The sequence below is a fragment of the Meles meles genome, chromosome 7, assembly GCF_922984935.1.
Source record: "Meles meles chromosome 7, mMelMel3.1 paternal haplotype, whole genome shotgun sequence".
NCBI classification, from domain to species: domain Eukaryota; kingdom Metazoa; phylum Chordata; class Mammalia; order Carnivora; family Mustelidae; genus Meles; species Meles meles.
In genome coordinates this window covers 97,324,045-97,347,724 of record NC_060072.1, presented here as the reverse complement: position 1 = coordinate 97,347,724, position 23,680 = coordinate 97,324,045, and the positions used below count along the sequence as shown (strand labels likewise).

Sequence of the window (23,680 nt, the reverse complement as noted above, 5' to 3'; positions counted from 1 at the left end):
GAGTGTTTGTTGGATGATTGGGGTGGGGGTGCCGTGGAGGAGGAGAGGATGGGAGGGAGGATGTGAACCTGTCTTTGTTAGCCAGGCAAAATCTTATTTTCCAGGATCTAGTCTGGTTTCTTTTATCCCACTCTAACCACCCAAACCTTCCTTGGAATGGGGTTATAAGGAGCCCTCGCCCCATAGCCTTCCAAAGCCCTTATTCCCTATCCTCGTGTACCGCCTGGATGACAGGGAGGCTCCACACGACTAGGAAATAGAATGGGACTGGGGCAGGCCCTTGAGACCCCAGGTTTGCAGGAGAAGTGCTGGGAGGGTCGGGAGAAGGACCTTCTCGAGGCGCCCCCGCAATGTCCTCTGCGCCCACCAGAAGGCGCCCGGGCGCTCGCATTCCCCGCGCGGAGCTGGAGCCTCCGCCGCACCGAGCCCGGGAGCCGACCCGCGCGGCGCCGCGATCTGAACAACCGGGCGGTGGCCTGAGCCCTCCCCTCCCGGCAAGTGGGACAGGGTGCCAGGGAGCCCTGGCTTCGTTTCTGCGGCTGGGATGCACGGTTTCTCCACTCCGTTCTCCATCCCCCACCCCCCGCAGGAAACGCCCAGAACCACCCCGCGCCGAGGTCTACAAAGCCGAGAGCGTCCGAAGGCGGGAGGGGTTGGGCGAGCCCGGGAGGCAGGAGGATCCCCACAACACAGGCTCACGCCCGGCTCCCCGATCAGGCCGCCTCCAGCCCCATGAAGACCCCCAGGCCGGGACTGAGAGCCTGGAGCAGCCCGGACAGAAATCTTGTGGCGGCCTTAGAGCGTTAGACAGGTCAGTGCCCGGGAGGGATGAGGGGGCCGAGCTATAGGCGGGAGGCGGCGCGCTCGCGGGTCCCCCCCGGTCCCCTGCACAGCTTCCCGAGGCCACTCGCGCGGTCACCTCCGCCGGGGGCACGCAACAGCGCGGGCGTGATTCTGCATTTTTCATGACTGGCAAGGTGTGGAGCCGCCCTGTGCAGCCCACCCAGGCCCAGGTGATGCTCGGACCGCGGGGTGGGGGACACGCGGGCCGGGGGCGGGGGTGGGCGGGGGTGGGCGGGAATGGGGGAGTCCACTGCCCTAAGAAAGCGATGCACTCCTACTTATTCGCGGCCCCAAGGAAAGCCCCGCATCCAGCGGTCTCTCACATCAACATGCCGGGCCTCGGGCGTGAGAGGAAACCGAGATGCGGGAGAAGGCGAGAAGAAAGGAGGCCGGGAGACCCGAGGCCCGGGGAGTGGAGGGAGGAGGGCCAGGGGAACGATTCGCTGTGCAAATCCTAGCGCGCCGAGATGTAGAGAGCGTCCCGGCGGGGGGTGGGGGGTGTGCTGGCAGGAGCCTCCAGAACCGCCCGGCTCGAGGGTCGCATCCCACGCCCCCCACACACACCTTTCTCACCCTCCCACTCCTACCGCCCACCAGGATGCGGCTGGGCCGCCGGGCCCTCTGTGTGCTGGTCCTGCTGCTCGCCTGCGCCTCGCTGGGGCTCCTGTACGCTAGCACCCGGGACGCGCCGGGCCTCGGGGCACCTCTTGCGCTATGGGCGCCCCTGCAAGGCCCACCCAGACCAGAACTTCCAGACCTGACGCCCGAGCCCCGCTATGCACACATCCCAGTCAGGATCAAGGAGCAAGTGGTGGGGTGAGTGCCAGGGGTGGTGGCGGCAGACCGGCACTCACTGGGGGTGGCGTGGGGAGCTTTTGTTTCCTGCACTGCTGAGCTCCGATCTCTGGGTTCTCCGGACTAGTTGAGGAGTGGGGGTGAGGCAGGGGGAGCTTCTGAGTCTTGGGCTGGGGGGGGAGGGGGAATCTCTCCTCCCTGAACCTTGTCATGGTGATGGAGAGGGGAGGATGTGCCGGCATGGGAGGGTCCTAGAAGACTTCCCAATGTCCTGATGATTCCACTTGAAAGGGGAGTCCATGTGGGGTCCTAAATGGTGGGTAGACAACTCTGAAATTCTAGCAATTGACCCTATTCTATGGCTCTGTAAAGGGGACGAGTCATGGTGGTCTCTCCCCCTGGAGACTATTTGAAAAGCAATGTTTAAGGGGACAGACACTGGATGGGCAGGGTTGAAAGGCCAAGATGTGGGCACTGTGTAAATATTTCATGGGGTGAATGGAGTTGGATGGCTGGGCTCTGATGACCTTCGTCCCCCCTCCAGGCTGCTCTCTGGGAGCAATTGTAGTTGTGAGTCCAGTGGAAGGAGCTTTTACCTCCCCTTCCAGAGGCAGGTCCGAGCCATCGACCTCACCAAGGCCTTTGACCCGGAGGAGCTGAGGGCTGCCTCTGCATCCAGGGAGCAGGAGTTCCAGGCCTTCCTTTCAAGGTACTCTCTTGAAATGAGGGTGTGTCTTTGCAGTGGGAGGCCTGGAGGGAGGGTGTGACTGGAAGGAGAGCTCCTCTGCCCCTGATTCCTTCTCTGTCCTCCGCTGCCAGGAGCCAGTCCGCTGCTGACCGGCTGCTCATAGCCCCAGCCAACTCCCCTCTTCAGTACCCCCTGCAGGGTGTGGAAGTCCAGCCCCTCCGGAGCATCTTGGTGCCAGGTGGGGAGAATGAGCCTCAAGGATGACCTTGTCATCCTGAGTGTCAGAGCTCAAGGTTGGGTGAGGAAGAGTGAAGCAAGATTGGAATGGGAAGTGGGGAACTTCAGAAGTAAGGGGGACTTGAGGTCAGAAGGGGGCTCATGAGATGGGAGGTGAGGACAGAAGGGACTCTACATTGTCAGGAATTGCAGAAGGCTATAACTGGAGAGGTTTGGGGAAAGAATCTATTCTTTGCTGACTGACCAAAGATTAGTGGGTAGGTGGGGCAGGCCATAAAGAGCCATTGCTTTGATGGGAAGGAGTAAAAAAAAATCAGTTACTCTGGCTGCATACCAACAAAGAGGGGTTGGTGAGAAGGTCCATGTGGTGGTGAAGAGAGAGAAGGTGCAGAAGAATTCAAGGCTGTGTGTGATTCTGACTCCCTCTCCTTCCTCCTAGGGCTGAGCCTGCAGGCAGCTTCTGGTCAGGAGCTTTACCAGGTAAGAGGAAATGAGGCTGGGAAGGCCAGGTAGGCAGAGGATGCTGGAGGGAGACCCCACTGCCAAAGGAGGGATGAAGCCACCAGGGAGGCAAGAGTGGGTGTGAAGCCTAACCCCGTACTCTCCATCCCCCTCTCCCAGGTGAACCTGACTGCCTCCTTGGGCACCTGGGACGTGGCAGGGGAAGTGACTGGAGTGACTCTCACGGGAGAGGGACAGCCAGATCTCACCCTCACCAGCCCTGGGCTAGACCAACTCAATCGGCAGCTTCAACTGGTCACTTACAGCAGCCGAAGCTACCAGGCAAACACAGCAGACACAGGTGTGAGGCCTGGGCGGAGGCAGTGGCTGGCTGGGTGAACAGAGAGCCCAGAAAGGCTGGAGCAGGCAAATGGCAGAGGGTGTGGGAGACACTAGGGCAATGGCCAGAGCTGCCCAGTCACACAATGGGCATTCAGCTAGGCTAGCAGGACCAGGGAAGGAGAGAAGGGGCCTTTGTTCATCTGGGGCCAGAGCAGGCCAAAGGGAAACCCGAGCTTTGGGTGTGTCCCCCCTTCAGGCCAACCGTGGGGGCCCCAGGAAGTGACCTGCCCCAGGAGCCAGAAGACTCAAGCTCTATTCCCAATCCACCACTTCCAGGAGGGCAAGGGGCTTTATCTCCCAGAGCTCCCATTTCTCTAGCAAAAAAAGCACAACACAGCCCTCCTGCTTCTCTCCAAGGCTTGGTACACCAAACCTGCTCCCACTCTGGGGCTTTTGCATTTGCTGTTCCCTCTGCCTAGAATGTTCTTCCCCTAGATTTTTGTACGGCTGGCTCCTTCTTGTCATTTGGATCTCAGTTCGACTGGTTCCTCTTCACTATTACATTACTTGTTTTTTCTCTTCAATGCTTACCAGTCTCTGAATTTCATTTACTTAGCCTGGAACCAGACTAACTAGGCTCCTAACTCAGTTTTGTTGCTTAAGAGTTCTGTAAATGAAGACAAGTTACTTAATTTCTCTTTTTCTGTAGTAGAAATCTACTTAATAGGACTTGTGAAGATTAAATGAGTTCCTATATTTAAGGTAACTGAAAAAGTACCTGCCACATAGTAAATAATAAATGTGCACTCTTCATTAAATCTCTTTTTTTTAAGATTTTATTTATTTATTTGACAGACAGAGATCACAAGTAGGCAGAGAGGCAGACAGAGAGAGAGGAGGAAGCAGGATCCCCGCGGAGCAGAGAGCCCGATGTGGGACTCGATCCCAGGACCCTGGGATCATGACCTGAGCTGAAGGCAGTGACTTTAACCCACTGAGCCACCCAGGCGCCCCCTAAATCTCTTTTTTAAATTAATTTCCCACCCATTAGAATGTTAGTGCCATGGTGGTAAAAAATCTTACATTCTTGTCCATCAGGGCCCAGAAAGAGTAGGCGTTTAAATACTGATTTACTGAAAAAGGAATGTTATCCCAGTCTTAAGCACCACGGCTTGTGTCCTTTCTTCCCAGTCCGGTTCTCCACGGAGGGACATGAGGCTGCCTTTACCATCCGCATTAGACATCCGCCCAACCCTCGGCTGTACCCATCTGGGTCTCTACCCCAGGGAGGTGAGGCCGGTGCCTGCCGTGACCTAAATCGAGGTCTAGTGGGGAGAAGGTGGAGGAGGGAAGCCTTGGGAGAAGATGTTTTCCTGCTCCTAACTTCCCACTCTCCTTCCTCTGCACCTAACCCTCCTCCTCCCCAGCCCAGTACAACATCAGCGCCCTGGTCACCATTGCTACTAAGACCTTCCTGCGTTACAATCGGCTACGGGCACTCATCGCCAGCATCCGTCGCTTCTACCCAACAGTCACCGTGGTCATCGCCGACGACAGTGACAAGCCAGAGAGCATTAGCGGTCCCCACATCGAGCACTATCTCATGCCTTTTGGCAAGGTGCGCAGCCAGTGAGGCTGAACCGCGCGCTCGCCCGCGGAGAGAGGCGCGCCCTCGGTCTGAAGTCTCCGGAGTAGTGATTCTCAGGACTACTACCTGTAATCCCAGAATTACTGGGGTGCCTGTTAAGCATGGCAGTTCCTGGAACGTAAGCTCCGTGGGACAGGAATCGTGCCTATGTTGTTCGTCCTGCGTTCTTAGAATGTGCTGAGCACCTGGGGAGCGCTCAGTAAATAGGTGATGAATGAATGAATGAATGAATGAATGAATGAGGTGCACGGTTAGATGCGCTCTAACACCTTCTCCCAGAACACTGACTCAGAACCCCTGGCCGTGGGTAACTGCCTTTTTTATCCAGGTCTGAGCCATTCGTGGGCACTACTGTTTAGAGAGGCGTCAGGAAAGAGAAGGGAAGGTGGGAGAGGGGTTATGTCCTCTCTCTCCAGCCTCACTGACCATATATACCCTCCCCCCAGGGCTGGTTCGCAGGCCGGAACCTGGCCGTATCCCAGGTAACCACCAAGTACGTCCTGTGGGTGGACGACGACTTCGTGTTCACCGCGCGGACGCGGCTGGAGAGGCTTGTGGACGTGCTGGAGCGGACGCCGCTGGACCTGGTAGGGGAGGGCCTGCAGGATGCGGGGTGGGAGAAGGAGGGCCTCCAGCAGGCTAAGGCAGCGGCGGGGGAGCCCTGGGCGAGCGCGGACGGTTCTGGGACTGACAAGACGACGCGGCGGAGCCTGGGAGACCCCGGGGTCCTGTAGGAGTGGAGCGGAGGAGGACGGGGCAGGGGAACCGAGCGGGGGAGAGGGAGCACAGATGCGGTACTCCCACCCCCACCCCTGGCCACCGTAGTCTCCGTCCCTCCTGGAGCTATCCTCCCATTTCCCGCAGGTCGGCGGCGCGGTGCGCGAGATCTCCGGCTTCGCCACCACCTACCGGCAGCTGCTGAGCGTGGAGCCTGGCGCGCCAGGCCGCGGGAACTGCCTCCGGCAAAGGCGCGGCTTCCACCACGAGCTCGTCGGCTTTCCAGGCTGCGTGGTCACCGACGGCGTGGTCAACTTCTTCCTGGCGCGCACCGACAAGGTGCGCGAGGTCGGTTTCGACCCGCGCCTCAGCCGCGTGGCACATCTGGGTGAGTGGCGCCCCCTCCTGGCCTGGCCCGGCCCATCAGGGGACCCCGCGGGGCGCTGGGTGAGGATCCAAGGGCGCTGGCGACTCCTACGCCTACCCCACCCCCTACCCCATGAAGCCCACGGATGGCACCCGGGGCTCTTGTGGCATTTCCGCGAAGATTTACCAAGATGTGAGCCCTGGCAAGACACAGAGCTCCCACCCTCCTGGCCCGAGGGTGCCACAGCCTCCAGAACCTCCAGCCATTTGATCCTCCAGACCCAGCACAGCCCCTGGGTCTTCCTTTGACTTCCCCACCGCTGTCACCGCCACCTTTCCTCCACTCCCAGCCGCTCCCCCTGGTTCAGACCACACTCCTGGAGCAGCCCATTCAGCATCTGTTGAAACTTTAGGTGTTGGGGGGGGGGGGTGGACAGGTGGGGTATGTTATCCAAGCACAAGGTAAGTATGTTGATTCTATTTTACAGAAGAGTGAAACTGAGACCCTGAAGAATTAATTACTAGCCCAAGGCCCTCAGAAACGGGGTCCTTGCCTATGTGCCCTCCATACCCCAAATCTTAGTTTCCTTTAAGGGTTGGCCTTCTACACCCTTCAGACCCTTCACTGTGTACTCCCCTTCCCTCCACGCCCCCCCCCCCCTCAGAATTCTTCCTGGATGGGCTTGGTTCCCTTCGAGTGGGCTCCTGCTCAGACGTCGTTGTGGATCACGCATCTAAGCTGAAGCTGCCTTGGACATCAAGGGATGTGGGGACAGAGACTTATGCCCGCTACCGCTACCCAGGATCACTGGATGAAAGTCAGGTGGCCAAACACCGCCTACTCTTCTTCAAACACCGGCTGCAGTGCATGACCTCGGAATGAGGGCCACTCGGGGCCTTCAAACTGTCAAGCTGGGCCTGCCTCCTTGTCCCTGCCAGGAATTTCTAGCAAACCCCAGCACCCAGTGACCGCTCCACTGACTCTCCTGATCCCCTTCAGAAACTGATCCCAAGCAGGGGCTTGTCCTGGTGACACTCCTCCTTTCTGCAAGTGCCCAGGGACCTGATGGAGCCATAACTGTCCCACAGCCAGTGCCAAGTCCTCCCCCCACCCCCTTGTCATGGGGCAGGAAGTGGGGGGGTCACTTTCCAAGTGCCAAAGAGCCCATGGGGACTCTAAGAACCTAAAGTGGAAATACTCTCATCTCCTTGGGACTGAGGGGGTGGGGAAGCCCCTGTGTGTATTCCCAGGGCTGTGCCCCTCTCCCCCATCTCTGGATCCAGGACTCTGTGCACAGGCTCCAGCCCCACCTCCCATGGAGAGAACTGGAGACTTCTGGAGGAGGGGGCGCTGGTGAACACACAAGTGAAAGTCATTTTTAGTTGTGTCTGCAATGCTGTGAGCATGGAGAAAGGGGCACCAGGGGTCAGTGTGCAGACACCCAGAGGTTCACTTCATGAACCCCAGAGGTGCTCAGCTTTGTTTTATTAGTTATAAGAAGTAAGGGGACTCCTCACACACATATTGTTGGGGCCCTCCACACTCCAGATGACTGGGTCAGACCCACACTGTGCAAGTCTTCGGACCCGTAGGCTCCTGGAAAAGAGAGGGGACATGTCAGGAATAGTTTCAGGGCCCTCCTCCCTCCCTCAGCATTTGGCAGTCCTCTGAGGGCACACCACCCCACTTTGAAACCTTAGCTCCTTAGTTCTTCCCGCAGAGCTGGGCCCAGTCTCCCTGGCTTAGCCTTAAATTGACTCGTCATTTCATCCCCCACTCTCCCTCCCCTAGTCTCTTTCTCAGGCCTCTTCCCAGAACCCTCTGCATAGATCTCAGCCACGGTCTCACATGTGATCTGCTATATAGCCCAGCACCTCCTGGGTTTCCTTCCTGTTGCTCCTGCCCCCTCACCAGTCTCTCCAGGGCATGAGCAGCTGCATCCTGGACACTGATGAACAGCTGTTCTGGGGTCACTCTGTTCAGGAGTCCTGCCTGGGTCAGTGTCCCCAGCACTGCGGCTGTGTAGAGAGGCAGGCCAGGCTTGTAGGTCTTAAATCCACACCATGTCCTTTTCCCTCCCCCATGTGTCTGGTCATTCCCCAGTCTCCAGGTCCCTCCAGCCTCCACACCTCTCACCATTACACTGAGCCAGGAGAAGGTGGATCCCAGCATCTCGGCATCGGCCGGCCAGCTGCGGAGAAGGAGAGGGAGGGTCAAATCCTACGTCAGAGAGTATGCATGGGATGCTAAGGGGACTTTCTCCTCAACCTACCTGCCCCGTCCCTCACCTGTACCACTTCTCTGGCTCCAGCAGCATCTGCAAAGGTGAGACCACTGCAGTCTAAGACCACCACCCTGACGGGCTCAGCAACTAGGATGGGAGAAGGCAGGAGTGGTCAGACGCCCCCACAGGGCGTGCGCCCAGTCTCCCTCCTTGTCATCCCATCTCACCTGCATCGGGTGGGCCATCTGTTTTTGGAGGCTCCTGTGAGTAGAGAAGGGCAGTTACCACCTCCCAAGACACCAGCATGAACGTGCGCCCCGGAAGCACAGTGATCTCCTTCAGATGACCCACCTGCCTCCCTCTCCCTGAGAGGCCACCCTCCCAAGACACCAGCATGAACGTGCGCCCCGGAAGCACAGTGATCTCCTTCAGATGACCCACCTGCCTCCCTCTCCCTGAGAGGCCACCCTCCCCTCTAACCAGGTCTCTCACCTTGCCTCCTTCTCCAAGCCCCAGGTGCCACTCCAGGGTGCGGCGAAACTGCCCGCGGGTCCCAAAGTAGAGGGGTGCTGGGTAGCTCAGGATGCAGAGCCCTGGGACCTTGAGGAGCTAAGAAGGCAGAGGGTCAGAAAAACACCTGGGTCTGGTCTTCCCTTCCCTCATTGTCCATAGCCCACCCACCTTGTGGCTCTCTCTGAGTGGCCTGTAGAGCTCCGTCCCCTCAGCAAGTCCAAGTGCCAGGCACTGCACCCTGCGTGGGAAGCTGGGGTCAGATTCCCAGCCTGGCCTGGCTGGAGAGTCACCCCAGGCACCTGTTCTCTCCCCACTGTGCTTCCCAGCTCATCTCCACTCCCACCTCTGGGTACGGCAGACCACAGTCATCATGGAGAAGACCACACCTACGGCCAGACCTAGGTCCACACTCAGGATCACTACGGCCACCCATGTGACCATCCATACAGCCTGCAGGACAGGGTTGGGAGTGAAAGGCCAGGCCATCACTGCTAGAGAAAGAGGTCCAGGGGCATGGTGCCTGCCAAGGCAAATGATAGAAAGGGATGGCCCAGGAGAAGGTAGAAAGAATGACAGGAGGAAGGGACAGGATTGACTCAGCAGGGAGATATGCACCAAATATAACAACCGGAAGGAGTCCAAACCCCACCCTCCACCCTGTGTCTGGGTAATGGGATTAGGAGGTAGGCAAGTTGGGGGGGGGGAGGGCGTGGTGGGGGGGAACTACAGAATTTAGGACCAGGACAATTAGCTTCAATCCAGGGCAGAGGCTGGGTGGGGGGATGCTGGGAAATGGGAGGGGGCAATCTGGGGTAATGTTGCCACTTCTCACAAAGTCCATGCGGCTGATGCGCCATAGCTGTGGCAGTTCCTGCATCTGGAAGAACATCTGGCGCATGCTGGAGATGTTGATGCAGGCCAGGACAGCCTTGGGGCAGAGGAGACAAGCTGACTGCCTCAGGGTCCTGGATTATAGCCACCCCTCCCAGCCGCCCCCATAGCTCCTCTGTTCCTTACCTTGGGCAGATAATAGAAGAAGGGCCCCAGCCACAGCAGCACTGAGAGGACAACTATGCAGGAGAAGAGGCCTGCCAGCTAGAAAGGAGGAGGGATGGAAGCCGAGAAGCAAAGGCATCTCATCCACCACTGTGAGAGAGCTGGCCTCTGCCCACTCTACCTTGCCTTCCCTGGAACTCTCCCTCCTTTCAAATCCCTGTCCATGAAGATAATCCTCAGTGTTCCACTCTCTTCTTGCTGCTCTGCATCTCACACCTACTTTTCCCCTCTCCCAATTAAATGACTCTCATTTGCCAGTCTCTACCTAGATGTAGTTCAATTTCCCTATTTTTGTAGCCCGTGTCCATCTTAAAAGCCACTGTTGGATGACCCTAAAAGCAGGCTCACCACATTCTTAGGGGACCAGCAAAGTAAGAAACCAGAAATATTAGGGGGAGACTTTCATGTGTGATATGTCCCATGGCGGGGGGTGGAAATCAGAAGTTTGTCTCTCAATTTTACAGTTCAGTTTTGTTTTTATTTTGAGCTACATGTGGGCACTGTAAACTTTTTGAGTGCTTAGAGTCTACAAAGGTCTTTTTTTTTGTTGTTAAAGATTTTTATTTATTTATTTGACACAGAAAGATCACAAGCAGGCAGAGAGGCAGGGGGAAGCAGGCTCCCCGCTGAGCAGAGAGCCCGATGCAGGGCTTGATCCCAGGACCCCAGAATCATGACCTGAGCTGAAGGCAGATGCTTAACCCACTGAGCCACATAGGTGCCCCAAGTCTACAAAGGCCTTAATGGAGCTTAGTTATCTTCTCTCCATCTCCTACCTAGAAATTCCCACCCCTTCCCTCTCCTGCAGACTCCTAACCTCCTCTATATGGCTGCCCTCTGGGGATCTACCCATCCTCCACCTGTTTCTCCACCACCACCCATCCCCCTGGATACCTCCCCGCCCTTCTCCTCATCCAAGACGTGCTCTTACCTGTGTGTTCCCACCAGCATCCACTAGCAGGCTGGTGGTGGCCAATGTGGCGGAGTTGGGAAAGCAGGAGAAGAGGGAGGAGATGAGGTTGGAGACACCATGGGCCAAGAGCTCCTGGAGGGATGCAGTGAGATGAAGAGGAGAGAGACAAGGGCATGGGAAGGGGGCATCAGATTAGGGGGTTGTCTCCTGAATGAATTGGGAGTCCTCAGTCGGAGTCACACCTGGTTGGAGTCAATAGTGTAGCTATACTTGTCTGCATAGATGGAGGCCAGGGAGGCGGACACAGCAAAAGCAACCAGTGCGATGGGCAGCGAGTCAGCCAGAATCCTGGGCAGCTCAGCCAGGTTAGGGAGGTGAGGTTGGGGGAATCTGGAGAGAGAGGGATCCAGGGTGAAGATGGGTTGGTCCTAAGAAGGATATGGGGAAGACAGAGAAAACAGGGTGGGGTGTCAAGAGGAAGTGCTGATTGGGAGAAATGGGAGAAGAGCAGGCTCTTGATTCCCTTACCCTCCAGGCAGCAGCCCCACTATCTGGACGTTGTATCTTGTGTCCAGGGAAGAGGTGAAGCAGAGCACAGAGGCCAGAAGCACCTGGGAAGGAGAGCAAATTAGGGCGTGACAGGAGATGGGCTTCCTGGCAGACTAGAAAGAGGATTCTAAGGCAACTGTTGTTTTTGGAGGCCCACCCCCTGAGGTCTCTGGGATGTGTTTGGGTTGGGTGCCTGGCCACCCATTTAGAGTGCAGGACGGTGGGGATGGGAAAGAGGAATGATGTATATGCAAGGTTATAGAAAGAGATGGAAGAAGAGGGACTCCCATGAGGGATGGTAGACATCAAGAAGTGTACCGAGCCATTCTAGCTAGGAGAGCTGGGATATGTCTTGGCATAGATGGCGTATGAGTGGAGAGGCAGAACACTCATTTAGTCGGGAAGAGAGAGAAATGTAGGTGGGTGTGGGAAGGGAGAGAAACTGAACAGGGAACAGGGAAGGACCGGGTGAGGGGAGAGATGTGAGTGGAGAGTGCAGTGGCCAGCGACACTGCAAGGGAGCGCTGTAAGCAGGAAGAAGGCTTTGTAAGAAGTCCAGGAGAGGCTCCGTGCGAGAAGTGGGTGGGGGATTCCAGAGGGTCAAAATGTTCTGGGAAGAGGCCTGGAAAGGGACACGGAGGCGCAGGACTTCTCCTCTGTAAACTCGCTGCATTCCACGAGGGGGCAGCAGCGGCCACTCCTACCCGATGGGCAAAGGGCTGTGTGGTGCAGGGGGCACCTCCGACCCGGGAGCCATCCTCACCATGACGATTTCCCCTGGGATCGGGGTGGGTAGCTTGTCCCGGAATCTCACGTTCAGTTCCTTGACGGGCACGAGCAGCGCCAGGCTGAGTGCCGAGATGGTCAGTTCTGCCGGACTGCTCCGGGGCAGCGCGGTCAGCACAGCGGCCAACGTCTGTGGGCAGGGGCGGTGAGCGAGGGCGGGGTGTCGGGTCGACTGTCCACAGAGCGGACCCACCCGGCCGAGGCGAGGCTTCCCGGCTCCCATCGGGGCTTCCGCCGCCGTAGCGACCCTCATTCAGCCAGTGGTTCTAATCTCCTTCCCTCCGCCCCCGTCACCCTCTATCCCTCCACTCGCCGTCCTTCCTGCCTTCCTTTCCGGGTTTCCCTCTTCCCAAGACTGCCAGAAGCCGCTTCTGCGCTGTTCTCCACCCCCACCTTGAAGAGAGCGAAGCAGCCAATCTGGCGCGGGAGAGGCAACCCTAAAAGGCTGGGCAGTTGAGACACGAGCACGTGCAGCGCGGCCCCGCTGGTCAGCGCTTTGACCACAGGCTCCGACAAAAAGGTGGACAGGACGCCGAGCTGCAGCGCGAACATGCCCAGCTGCAGGAGAGGAGATGCGCAATCACTACGGGAGGAGGAGCGGACCGGCGGGAGAGCACCTCTCCCGCCTACGCCCGCGCGGGACAGGCGTCCCCCCCCCTCTCCTGGCCCAGTTCCCCAGGGACCCCAGCGTGGACCCCGCAGGATCCTCCCTCACCATCAGCGCCCCGCTCCCGAAGGCCAAGGCTGCAGCCGCCCCAACCCGCTGAGCGTCCAACTGTTCCCTCTCGATTCCACTCAGGTTACCCCCGAGGGGTTCCGGCACCAGCCGCTCCACGGCCGAGCCCGTCATGAGGCTGAGTACCGCGAAAGTTCCTAGGGCCGGGGAATTCAAACGCAGAGATCACCAGTCCTGCCGCCTGGAGCACGGCGACCGCTCAGGCTCCGCGCCCCCGGCCAGGCTGCTGCGGTCAGATCCCGCTCTCCTGGAAGGCTGCTGCGCTGGTGAAGGCCCTGGGGCCGAGAGCTGGTGCAGCAGCCGGGAACGTGCCCTGAGGGAGGCTAGGAGGGCGCGCCAGCCGGCAAATACTGCCCCCTAATGCATCACTCTCCTCCTGCAGACGCCCCGCGGACTGCGTGCTCCTCTGGGTAACCACGCATCTCTGTTCCCCTCTTCCATCTCCCGGAGATGTTCGTTTAAACCGAATCTCCTGGGGGTGAAGTAAAGTCCGAGGGCACTCCCTTCTCTTTGCACACACTCAGCACCAACGCCCCCCCACCCCCACCCCCCAAGGGCCCAGCAAACTTTGCTTAGGTCCCAGATTCCTGGCAGGGAAACGGCAGAGGCAGAAGGGAAGCAGGGGAGGGGAAGAGGGGAATAAGACCTAAAGAGCTCACAGGAACCCAAGCCTCAAACCCCTGTCCACTGGCACCCCACAGAGGAGAGGAGTCACCGGGTCGCTCACCAGTGGACAGATGTCTCCCAGTTCCCAACAAGGTGTAAATGAGGACGGGGAAGAAAGAAGTGTAGAGTCCGAACACTGGAGGCACAGAGGTCAGGAGGGCAAAAGCCATGCCTAGGGGAGAAGTGGAAGGAAAGATCTTCAGGGTGTGTGGTGTGGGGGAGGGGGTGGCTGGGAGAAGGTGACCAGCCTCCAGAATGCCACCCTTCCTGTGCACACTCTCAGAGGCTGGCATGGAGACGCTAAATCATGCCACATGAGGGAACCCAGGGGTTAACAGGCCTCGGTGGGAGGTCTTGGGGCGGACAAGGTCACAGATCCGTGTCGGCCTAGACGGGGGTGAGGGGGGTGGCGGGCGTGGGGGAAGCAGGTATTGTGCCTCTCCAGTTCCCTGACCCGAAACGTGTCAAAGACTTCTCGAAGGATTGCGCAAATGAAGGGAGCTGGGGGTAGGGATCTGATGCAGCTCGGCAATCCTTACCCAGTACTTGGTCTCAGATCTGTCTACGAACCCTCAGCCATATTACCCAATCTCTCGCTCCCGGGTTTCCAGCCCCTGCACCTTCCCGACGCCCTCCAGAGCTCGGGCCCCAGACGGGCAGGTATTGGGGCCGCTCACCCTGGGGCACGTGCACGATGCCCACGGTCACTCCGGCCACGGCATCCCCAAGCAGCCAGGCCCGCCAGCGGTAGCGGGGCAGCCAGCGCAGCGGAGGCAGCCGCGCCAGCAGCAGGCGCCACGCCCCCGGTCCCGAGCAAGCGCCGGGCCGCCGCCTCCACTGTCTGCACAGCCGGGACCAGCGGGGCTCCGAGAGTAGCTCCGGCTCCTGCTCTGCGTCCCCGAAGAGTTGCTGGAACCGAGCTTCGGTGAGAGGTTCCCTGAACTTGGCGCCCAGAGGGAACTTAAGGTCGGAGGCCTCTCCCAGGCCTGGGTAGGTCCTGGCGCCGGGTAGCCCACTCATTTTGCCCTTGGCCACCTCCAACCCCGCCTAGTCTTAAATACCCCTCCACCCGCTAGCTCTGAGTCCCGCCTCCCTGAAGCAGGGTCCAATCCCGCCCTGGAGGGCGCCCTCTCTTGGGGACCTTCAACGGCCCAGAGACTGCAAAGGCTTGGGGGAGAGGGCGTCTCTATGTTAGGCGTTTCCTGAGACATCCTTGGCGGGATCGCTCACTCTGGAGCCTACTGGGGTGGGGCGAGGGCGGTGTGGGGGGTGGCGCGGGTGTACGGAAAGGTGTAGGGACTAGAGACAAGGCCAAAAGACCAGCGCATTCAACACCCAGCCCGCACTTTTTCCCACTCCTAAGCCTTTTGATTCTGGCCTCCCGGCTGCTACGGGCTCCTTTCTGCGTTGGCCCTCTGGGAGGAGATAGCTTGCTCCTCTAGAGCGACCCATCATTCCCAGAGCCTCTGCGTTCTCCCCAAGAAAATTCAGCGTGCCCCCCACAACACACACATGCCTCTCCCCCAGACCCAAATCTGCATGGGAAATACAGCTTGCCCCAAGGAAATGGAAGGGGATCCATTGGCAGAGCAGCTTCGAAGGCTGCTAAGATGGGACTTGGCTACAGTAGAGCATGGGGATGACCGAGAGCTACCACCCACACCTCTCCTGGGAGCTGGACCTAAATTCCCAGTTCAGGTCCTCAGGGGAAATACTGAACTGAGAGCAAACTTTGATTTTGCTTCTTAAAAGCCAACAACAACAACAACAACAACAACAAACAACAACAACAAAAAACTTGAAGTACCATTTATTACATTCAAGTGCTATTTACAAAGTTGGCACTCAAAAACACATTTGTGGTTAAATTAAGTTCAAAAGGGTCATGCACCCACCTCACCAACCTCTGTGGTCCCTCAAGAGATACAAAGGTTCTGAGCTCCAGCATCCTGCTATTTTCCCCATCCCCTCCTCCATTTACAAGAATACTTGGCATCCCTCCCCATCACCCTCTGGTCCCCAGTCCCTGACCCCAAAGCCCTGGGTGTGGGGTATAGTGCGGGTGGGTCTCCCCTCTTCAATTCCTCCTATTGTTCCCCATAAGTCTTATCTGGGCTGTACGTCCTGTCCCCCCCTTAAGAGGTCCCTCCCCCCATTGTCGGCCAGAGGGACCTCAGGCCCACAGGGAGGCTCCAGCTCCTCCTCACCCTCCCACACCAGCAGCCTATTGTCTGCTGAGGAAGCCCAAGTACACGTGACCAAGCCCAGGGGACGAATGGACACGGTGGACACACCGATGCCCAAGGACCCAAGACAGGGCATCTGGATACGGAACCCTGCATGTTTGGCTTTCTCCATCCCAGGGGCTATCCCAGAAGTTGGGAGGGATGAAGACCCCTCTGAGCTGTCCACTCTTGGGTCTGTACTTGAAGAAGACTCCCTTCCTACTCACTACGGATATGCCTTGTGACCTCGCAGACCGCAAAAAGGAGATCCAGGGCCAAAGAGGGCCACAGACCCCAGCATCGTCTCCACATCTCCCTTCCCACTCAGCTGAGCATGGAAGCCTCAGAAGGAAAGGTACTTGGGCATTTAGTCCTCTAGAATCTGATGTTGGGGGAATGGTGGGAAGTCACACTATAGTGGGCTTTCCAGTGGGGTCTAGAATGGAGGCCAGATGGGAGAGAAAGCAGCCTGGGAAAGAGGAGGATATATCACGGATCTAGGGTTTCCCAAGTTTCAGGTCCAGACTGCCAGATGCCGCAGCGCAGGTGAAGGACAAAAACAGCGACGCCTTTTGTCTTCCACCCTGTGTCCTCCTCTCACCAGACCATCCGCAGGCCCAGCGGATTTCTCCCCTTCATCCCACTTCCCCTTCCCTCTGCCAAGACAGCAGCCTTAGTGATATCACAAAACCTTTAATCTCAGAAAACTGAAAAAAAAAAAAATCAAAATCAAAACCAATCATTTTTACCTGGCCCCTGCCCCAGCCCTCCCACCCACCCACATATCCTCCTTTTGGGGGGACCTGTGACGCATGCATAGGGGTGGGAGCTGAAGGAACCCATGTTCCTTAAGCAGAAAGAAGTCTTTTTGAGTCTAGGTATCCTGCGCCAAGTCAACACCACTCCCAGCCCTCACTCCCCGCTCCAGGCACATCAAGAAGGAATTCCAAGGTGGTGCCAGAGGACTGCCCTGAAATAGGGTGGCTGGGTCAGCACCACCCCAGGCCTTCACCACTTAGAGCTCATCTTCATCCAGCTTGGCAAGTCTGGCTTGGCAGGGAGGGGTGTCTGGAATTGGTGGAGCTGGAGGAGAGTCACGAGGGGCTCGGGGGATGTCACTGTGGGCCTGAAGAAAGACTCAAGTCAGAGGAGGAAAAAAGTCTAGGAATCTACCCTCACTCCTTTCTTTTCAGTGTGTGGCCCTAGCTAAGCCACCTCCTCTCGCTAGCCACCTTAGATCATCTAAAACCATCAGCTTCTCCCAGGGTTAAACTGGGGGGGGGGGGGGGGGGTAAGGTAAGAGTAGGGAAGTAGGAAAGGGCAGAAAAAAGGCAGGTGGTAGAAGAAAGGAATGTTATAGGGGAAGGGGATTTAGGGATCCCAGAATAAAAGAGGCCCTCCCCATTCTGCCCCTATAACAGGGGACTCCATTCCTCATACCTGTGTGTCCAGAGGCAGGGGGGCTCTGGCCACTTCCCCTTTGGGCAACAGCAGCAGGGAGGGGAGAGAGCCATTGATGGGTGTATGTGTGCTGACCTGGGCCCGGTCTCCAGGCCGAATTCTCCCAGGACTCCCCACCCCAAGGCCTCCTGGCCGCCCCAGGCTGTTGGTCTGGCTCTCTCGTCTCTGATACTCAATGGGTGACTGCAATGCTGGGGCAAGGAGAGGAACAGAAGGAGGGTTACAACAGGTTCTTTCCCTAAAGGCTCTACCCAGACCATCCTCCCACTTTGCCCTCTTCCCATGAACTGTCAGCCATTGTAAATTGCTGGGGAGAGGGGGAGAAGCTGGGGTCAAGAGAACAGGGACTAAATTTTGGGCAGGGAGGGATTTGGGAGGTCAAAGGGCTGAAGGAGTGTGTCAGGGAGGGAGGGTGAGAGCTTCACCATTGAGAAAGTCCCGCTGGCTTTCCAGGATCTGAGCCACTTGCTTGATCCAGGCCTGACTCACTGCGGGGTCTGCAGTCTGCAGAACATAGCGCTGGATCCCACCCTCTGGCCCTCTGGAGGTCAGTGCAAAGCGGCAAGGGTCACCTTGGAGGTTCCCCTCCAGTCCTAGGCAGCTCACCTGGATTGGCAAGTAGGAGAGAGCCCCCCGCCCCTGATTCTTTAGGCTGTCGCTGGTTCCCACCCCCTCCAACAAATCCAGGAGCCAGGTGTTCTCTCAGAGGCCTCACCGCATCCCAGCCAGACCCCTCCCTTGTGGCTTCCTCCCTACCTTGATGCTGCTCTTGTACACGTATCCAGCCTGTGATCCTCCTCGGACTCCCCCTCCCAGGGCCTCACTGAAGATGACAATTTGCTCGAAGAGGAAGACACGTCGCTCTCGACCCCGGGAGGACAGCAGCCCCCCAGCCTCTGGCTCTGTTACCCAGAATGTGTCCTGGCCCAAGAGCTTCCCCTGAGCAGTCAGTTTGCCCTAGAACCAAAGGGTAGTGGTTTTGAGAAAAAAGCAAAAAGAGAAAAGGGACTTCCCCTGATTCTCCCAACCAACCTTGGGGTCGGTCTCAGGGGAAGGACAGTTCCCCCATGAGGACCTCCCGAGTGCTCAGACTGGGACCAAAGAGCGTTGGGCCTGCAGTTGCCTGTTCTATCCCCATACCTCAAAGCCCCGAAGTCTCCCCAGGGTCATCATGTCATTGCAGCGCTTGGGTACAAAGCACATGACCTCCACAGCTTGCTGGGTCGCAGGTGAAGAGAGGAGCATTGTCATTGTGGAGAAAGAGGCCTCTTCAGAGCATGTTTCAACTCTCAACCAGCCTCCCCCTAAAAATCAGACAGCTCAACACCACCCAAGGAGCTGGGGTATCCCAGGAGACCAAAAAAAATAAGAGGTATATGGTGTGTGTCCTAGCAGAGACAGGAGTCCTCACCTCCAGCTCTTCCGTATCCATCCCAGCTCTACTATAATATTTGAGAAAATCCTAAGATGTAGAAAAGAAATGCTCAGGACAGGTGAAGGTGCCCAGGAAGTCTGGGGGGAGCCTTAGGAATGCTGGGGAGAGGAACGAGACAAGTGAGGGCTGTCCCAGCCAGCGGAACCCCCAGGGAATAGGTGGTCCTGACCTTGAGCAGTAGCTGGTATTTCATGATCCTCTGCACTGGTTTGATGAGCAGGTCGCTGAGCTGCAGGCGGTGCCCTAGCTGCTGCCGGAGCTCCTGGCGGACAAGGACAGGGTGGTTACGCAGCCTGGAGAGCCTGATGATTCTGTCCCCCTTCCCCCAAGGTACCTTGGCCACTGACCTCAAAGTAGCTGTCCCCAAATTCTGACACCACATGCTCTGACTTGGGCTTATTCTGACAGTACACCACGTACATTTGCAGCCGGCGCTCCTAACAGGGGTCGAGTTTAAGGAGAGCAGGACGGGTGAGGCGAGAGAACACTTCTGGGGAGCCCCGACCCACTCCCGAGCCCCGCCCCTTGGAGGCTGCCCCCTTAAGCCTCACGTGTTTGATGAAGAGCTGAGCCAGCCAATCAGGATCCTTCAAACACCGCTGTAGCTCCTCCAGGAAATAGCTGGAGGGGTTGGTGAGGAAAAGGCTGGTCAAATACCCCCCACCCGACTCAACTGAGAGCTGTCTACACTAGCTGGGCCATTATGCCACTCCAGACGTTCCTCAGGAGACTGCGGGCCCATGGCTAGGTTACAGAGACAACAGACGTATGCCCTTCCGCGTCGCTTTCGGGGATCCACCACTCACTCTCGATGCCACTCATAGATTTGCTGGACGTTTCCGAACACGATCCTGTCACGGCCTCGAAGACTCTCCGGGACCCCCTGAGCAGCCATGGTGGCCATGTAACCCTATGAGAAGGTTGGGGTGGGAGCATAAGTGTGTGTGGGGGGGGGGGGTCAGTCTTGGCGGGGGGTGGGGGGACCCCTCCCCCAAGAAGTCCAGGATGTAGAGGGGACTGGGAAGGTGGGACAGAGGAGCACTAAGGCATCTCCTAAAATTAGCCTTGAGCAGAGGAAAAGGGCTGGGCTAGGACTGGGGAGAGAAAAGGGAGCTACCTCCACAATCTGCCCCAAGTCCTCCACGTACATTTTCTCTGTCTCTACCAGTTCACTCAAGACATACCTGGGAAGAGAGCAGGAGTGCACATCCTTGGTTTAGCCACTTCCTCCCTCCTGGACTAGAAGTCCCTTCATTACCATAGCCAACCTCAGAGGAAATTCCAAGTATTAAATCTAAAATGTGAGGGACAGTTCTCTGGAAGTTGCACAATGATGGGGGGGGGGGGGTGCAGAAGGAAGGGAGTGTGTGGAGACACTTACATACTCCTTTCCAGAGCCTTCTTCTTCTGTTCCTCCTCACTCTCAGGGGCTTGGGACAGAGTTTCCTCCTCAGGTGGCTGGAAGGACAGAACATCCTAGAGTCAGCACACGGATGCTTTTGGGAAGCCATACAGACCCGTTTCTTCATACCTGTGTCTTATCTCCAGGGCCCTCCAACAATGTGGTCAACAGGGTGAGTTCTGGCAGCTCCTCTCCTGTGGTGAGAGCTGGTTCCAGCATCCAGTTCTGGGAGCCAGAGGTCAAGTGTCAGAGGTCATGGACAGTAGCTGTGTCTTCCCAGCAGCCAGTGGCCCCCAACCTGCCCTCTTTCCCAGTGTCCTTCATGGATTGTCCTACATGCTTTTGTGGTGCCCCCTGCTCACCTCATATGGTGCAGCCTGGCCACCGTCTGCCTCAGTTTCCACACTGAGACAATGTTTGGAATGATCCAACCATCTTCTCAGGCCACTGACTGGCCCTGGGGGGCCCGGGGAACAGGGGCCAGAGCTGAGGCCAGAGCTGGGGCCAGAGGGGGCAGCCAGACCCGAAGCAGCTGAAGCTGAGATACTCCCCTCACTGCCAGCAATGGAATAGGATTCTAATGGGGAGTGGGGGAAGAAAAGGGGCCATAGATATTACTCCAGCTCTAGATTCAGGGCCCTAGGGAGCTCCCAGAGGCTCTTCTTCATAATGCTGAGCCCTCCCCCCAGGGCCCACTCTCTTGTCATCCTCATTTGATTTGGCCAGGATAGAAAATTGCACCTGGGCACCCTTGGGAGGGAGGACAGTAAACACCCGGGCTCCCAAAGCCTAGAACCTCCAGTTTTATGTGGATGCTCCCCCATATCCAGAGCACGCCACAGATGTGGTTGGGCAGGCATCTGGGCAGACAGGGGAAGCTGGGGGTGGCCATCTGCTCTCCTACAATCCACCCCCTTCCAGTGGGCACAGACGATTCCCTGAGGTTGGGCGGGAGAGCTAAAAGGCCGTCTGCCATCCCCAGACCCCTCCTGCACCAATTGCAGTAATCACTGTAAAAAGAAAAGACTTCTGCAGCCCATCTCCCCAACACATGCACAAACCCAACTGGGGGGGGGGGGCAAGTGAGGAGAGCTCATTAGGGTTATCTTTGCCCTGAGTCAGGAACAGAGGATCAGAGATTTGTCATAAAGTCCCAGGTAGACCCTCATCCTCATTCCTCCTTCTCTCTGGCCCTCTTCAGATCCTTAGTAGATTCTCAGCAAAAGGATTTAAGGAAGATCCGGTTGTAGGCCCAGGGGGATTGTGGATGGGTTTTTCTCATACCCAGTTGACTACAAGATGGAGAGAAGAGTTTCCTGCCCCTTCCCCAATTTCCTTAACTTGAACTGATTAAAAATTTGGAGGCAGAAGGGATCTTGGAGATCTACTAAGCCACTTTCCTGGAAAACACAGGTACCAGTCTCCAGCCTCTGAATCCCTAGGGCCAGGTCAGTCTGACGCCCTGAACCCTCAGCCCGCCCCCCACTCAACGCTGGGCCCTTGCGACCTCGCACTCACCACGACCCCCCCGGGCGAAGCAGCAGCCGCATTTTGCCAGCACTTTTCGAATCACGTGGGGACAGGCACAGCGACCCCCTTTGTGCCCCCCCCCGCATGGCGCCCGGGCCCCCCCGCACCCCCCACCCGGGCCGGCCATGCAGGGGGAATCACGGGGGGCGGGGCGGGGACGGCGCAGGGCGCACACCCCCCCTCCCTCCTACCCCGCTCCAGGCTGGGGGAGGAGGGGAGGGAGGGAACAGGGAAGGGGCGTCCAGGGGTAGGCGGAAGTCTGGTCTGGGGGAGGCCTGGGGGCTCTGCAGAGCGGGCGGCGCGAGGCCGGGCAGCCGAGCTGGGCGGGGAGGGTTTCCGGAACCCAGTTGGTGCGGGGCCCAGGGTCCAGATGTCCAGCGGGGCGGGGAGGGATGGTGGGGGAAGCTGGGCCGGGATGCGGCAGCCGCTCCAGCTCCGTCTCTGGCCTCTCGCGTTTGGGGTGGTTCTAGGCCCGGGCAGGGAGGAGGCGGGGGCCGACTCCCCGAGTCACTGGCGCTGCGCGGGTCCCGGCCGAAAGACGAGCGGAATAACAGGCCCGGCCGCGGTGCTGCCGCGGGGAGGGGCCTCTGCGGCCCAGCTCCGCCCTCTCCCTCCGGTTTCCCCCCTTCAGCCTGTGCCGGGCTCCAGCCCCAATCCCCCTCCCCCAGGCACCACCACGTTCCCACTCCACGTCCCCACCGCCTCCGCCTCTCCTCTCCAGCCTCGGATCCCCGCCCCGGGTTCCCCTCCCTCCTGCCTCTCGCGCTCCCGATTGCGGAGCGCTGGGGTCGGGGGTAAGCCGCGCGGCGGGATCTGCCCAGGTCGCCCCTCCACCTCTGGGATGGGGAAGGGTGCGGACGGATGGGCCCGGGCCTGTGTGAAGACATCCTGGGGGCTGGGACTGGTCCTAGCCGCGCAGGGGCAGACAAGCCCCCTGCCCTTCGGGGACGCGTGAATGGGGAGCTCTGTGGGGAACACAGCCCAGGTGCCGCCCTCTCGCCAGACCCTTCTTTCCTCCAGGCCCCAGGACTCCAGCTGAAGCTAATCACCAATTAAGGCGAAGTCCCAGAGCCCGGGCTGGCGAGGAGCCAGGGGTGGGGCGCGGGGACACTTCGCCTTTGGGGGCTCGGGGCCGGCTGATGTGGGGGACACATAGCGGACTAGAGGGCGAGAAGCGTGGAGGTCTTGGCAATTAAATGGGTCTCATGCAGATTAGATGCAAGCCTTTATGCCAATAAGAGCAGCATTATTTGAATTCGCCACTTTGCGCAGGAGGGCAAACCGTGCCCCACCCCACCCCAGCGTCTTACCGGGCAGCGGAGCCCAGGCGAGGACCTCACGTTCGCGCTCCCCTTTCTGGTCCCCCTCGGTACAGTCAGACTCTGTCTCGGTCCCTCCTGGCTCTAGGGGGCTTCCCTTCGGGGGCTGTGGGGAAAGACTGGTGGTAAGGAAACCGCCCTCCACGCCCAGCCTTGACCTCCCGCTTCTCCTCCTTCCTCCTGTCAAATCCACATTGTTGTGAAAGGGTCGCCTAGGCTGGGTTGGAGGGACGGGTTCACCCAGACCAGGGCCTTGGCCCTCTTTTGGAACTCATGGATTCCTGAGACTGCCCTGCAGAATTCCTATTTGCTGGTAAATTGAGTTGTAGGGTGCAGACCACCTGAAGCCCCCTAAAGATTCGCAACCTCACCGTGGTCCCTCTTTCTTACCCTCTCCTGCCCGGGGAGGGCGCATGCGCGCAGCATGCCCCCCATGACCCCCAGTATCCGGTCCGTGCGGCCAGGGGCGGGGCGGTCCGGGGGCTTCATGCTGGACCCCTACCCTGCTCCAAGTTTCAGGGCGGAGGGGGCACGGAAGCTTGGGGGCTCGAGACCTGCTCGCGTCCGGGGAGTTGCTGCTGTCGAATCCGCCCCCTGCCCGGCTCCGCCCCCACTCCCACCCCAGCCAAACTTCTCAAAGGGGTAGGGTTTTTGCTTTCTCTACAACCAAAGTTCAATAACAAACAAACCCATCTTAATCCCGGTCCCGACGTGAATGCGTCAGGAGCCCACTAAATAGTGCCGTTTCCCCAAGCACTCTGGAGGCTGAGACAGGGGAGACACACAG

General features: G+C 58.3%; 3 protein-coding genes and 1 long non-coding RNA gene across 7 annotated transcripts; 2 read left to right on the top strand and 2 right to left on the bottom strand.

Annotated features, from left to right (window-relative positions):
- Positions 1-410: 410 nt before the first annotated feature.
- Positions 411-7,453, top strand: B4GALNT1 (beta-1,4-N-acetyl-galactosaminyltransferase 1). Of its 2 annotated transcripts, none has more exons than XM_046013595.1 (11): positions 411-811; positions 1,441-1,659; positions 2,183-2,347; positions 2,458-2,564; positions 3,003-3,043; positions 3,185-3,365; positions 4,538-4,636; positions 4,774-4,964; positions 5,441-5,581; positions 5,859-6,099; positions 6,743-7,453. In XM_046013595.1, the coding sequence occupies exons 2-11, from the start codon at positions 1,442-1,444 to the stop codon at positions 6,958-6,960; spliced, it is 1,602 nt and encodes a 533-aa protein (XP_045869551.1). In that variant the 5' UTR covers positions 411-811; position 1,441; the 3' UTR covers positions 6,961-7,453. The 2 variants fall into 2 exon arrangements, with proteins under 2 accessions (XP_045869551.1, XP_045869552.1); XM_046013596.1 differs by lacking the exon at positions 411-811 and adding an exon at positions 912-1,013.
- Positions 7,454-7,510: 57 nt separating this feature from the next.
- On the bottom strand, positions 7,511-14,541 carry LOC123947406 (solute carrier family 26 member 10-like). 2 transcript variants are annotated; one of them, XM_046013593.1, is made up of 18 exons: positions 14,199-14,541; positions 13,583-13,693; positions 12,835-12,992; positions 12,513-12,677; positions 12,097-12,249; positions 11,313-11,395; positions 11,027-11,174; positions 10,803-10,916; positions 9,833-9,910; positions 9,648-9,743; positions 9,159-9,265; positions 8,984-9,053; positions 8,795-8,911; positions 8,530-8,563; positions 8,367-8,449; positions 8,215-8,269; positions 7,817-8,096; positions 7,511-7,762 (listed from the first exon to the last, which is right to left on the bottom strand). In XM_046013593.1, exons 1-17 carry the CDS (start codon positions 14,539-14,541, stop codon positions 7,840-7,842), a joined length of 2,172 nt encoding a protein of 723 aa, XP_045869549.1. In that variant the 3' UTR covers positions 7,511-7,762; positions 7,817-7,839. The 2 variants fall into 2 exon arrangements, with proteins under 2 accessions (XP_045869549.1, XP_045869550.1); XM_046013594.1 differs by having other exon boundaries at positions 7,511-7,674; positions 7,990-8,096.
- On the top strand, positions 8,320-10,135 carry LOC123947409. Its single transcript, XR_006819753.1, has 2 exons — positions 8,320-8,403; positions 9,842-10,135. It is a non-coding gene; the product is annotated as an uncharacterized LOC123947409 (long non-coding RNA).
- Positions 14,542-15,314: 773 nt separating the features above from the next.
- On the bottom strand, positions 15,315-23,466 carry ARHGEF25 (Rho guanine nucleotide exchange factor 25). 2 transcript variants are annotated; one of them, XM_046010993.1, is made up of 16 exons: positions 23,284-23,466; positions 22,885-22,999; positions 20,407-20,621; positions 20,174-20,269; positions 20,024-20,100; positions 19,760-19,826; positions 19,449-19,552; positions 19,194-19,263; positions 18,990-19,079; positions 18,812-18,904; positions 18,619-18,669; positions 18,348-18,425; positions 17,964-18,164; positions 17,633-17,813; positions 17,187-17,398; positions 15,315-16,872 (listed from the first exon to the last, which is right to left on the bottom strand). In XM_046010993.1, exons 1-16 carry the CDS (start codon positions 23,380-23,382, stop codon positions 16,762-16,764), a joined length of 1,860 nt encoding a protein of 619 aa, XP_045866949.1. In that variant the 5' UTR covers positions 23,383-23,466; the 3' UTR covers positions 15,315-16,761. The 2 variants fall into 2 exon arrangements, with proteins under 2 accessions (XP_045866949.1, XP_045866950.1); XM_046010994.1 differs by lacking the exons at positions 22,885-22,999; positions 23,284-23,466 and adding an exon at positions 21,563-22,257.
- Positions 23,467-23,680: the final 214 nt, after the last annotated feature.

What these genes read in the sequence shown, in the direction of transcription:
- B4GALNT1 (XM_046013595.1), top strand. Translation starts at nt 1,442, where the DNA reads ATGCGGCTGGGCCGCCGGGCCCTCTGTGTGCTGGTCCTGCTGCTCGCC. An exon ending in CCGGAGCATCTTGGTGCCAG is followed by an intron (nt 2,565 to 3,002) that starts GTGGGGAGAATG and finishes CCTTCCTCCTAG; the next exon opens with GGCTGAGCCTGCAGGCAGCT. An exon ending in CTGGTCAGGAGCTTTACCAG is followed by an intron (nt 3,044 to 3,184) that starts GTAAGAGGAAAT and finishes CCCCTCTCCCAG; the next exon opens with GTGAACCTGACTGCCTCCTT.
- LOC123947406 (XM_046013593.1), bottom strand. Translation starts at nt 14,541, where the DNA reads ATGAGTGGGCTACCCGGCGCCAGGACCTACCCAGGCCTGGGAGAGGCC. An exon ending in TGGGAGACATCTGTCCACTG is followed by an intron (nt 12,993 to 13,582) that starts GTGAGCGACCCG and finishes CCCCGGCCCTAG; the next exon opens with GAACTTTCGCGGTACTCAGC. An exon ending in CACTCAGAGAGAGCCACAAG is followed by an intron (nt 8,912 to 8,983) that starts GTGGGTGGGCTA and finishes CTGCCTTCTTAG; the next exon opens with CTCCTCAAGGTCCCAGGGCT.
- ARHGEF25 (XM_046010993.1), bottom strand. Translation starts at nt 23,382, where the DNA reads ATGAAGCCCCCGGACCGCCCCGCCCCTGGCCGCACGGACCGGATACTG. An exon ending in GCCCTGGAGATAAGACACAG is followed by an intron (nt 20,101 to 20,173) that starts GTATGAAGAAAC and finishes CTGTCCTTCCAG; the next exon opens with CCACCTGAGGAGGAAACTCT. An exon ending in ACTTGGGGCAGATTGTGGAG is followed by an intron (nt 19,553 to 19,759) that starts GTAGCTCCCTTT and finishes ACCTTCTCATAG; the next exon opens with GGTTACATGGCCACCATGGC.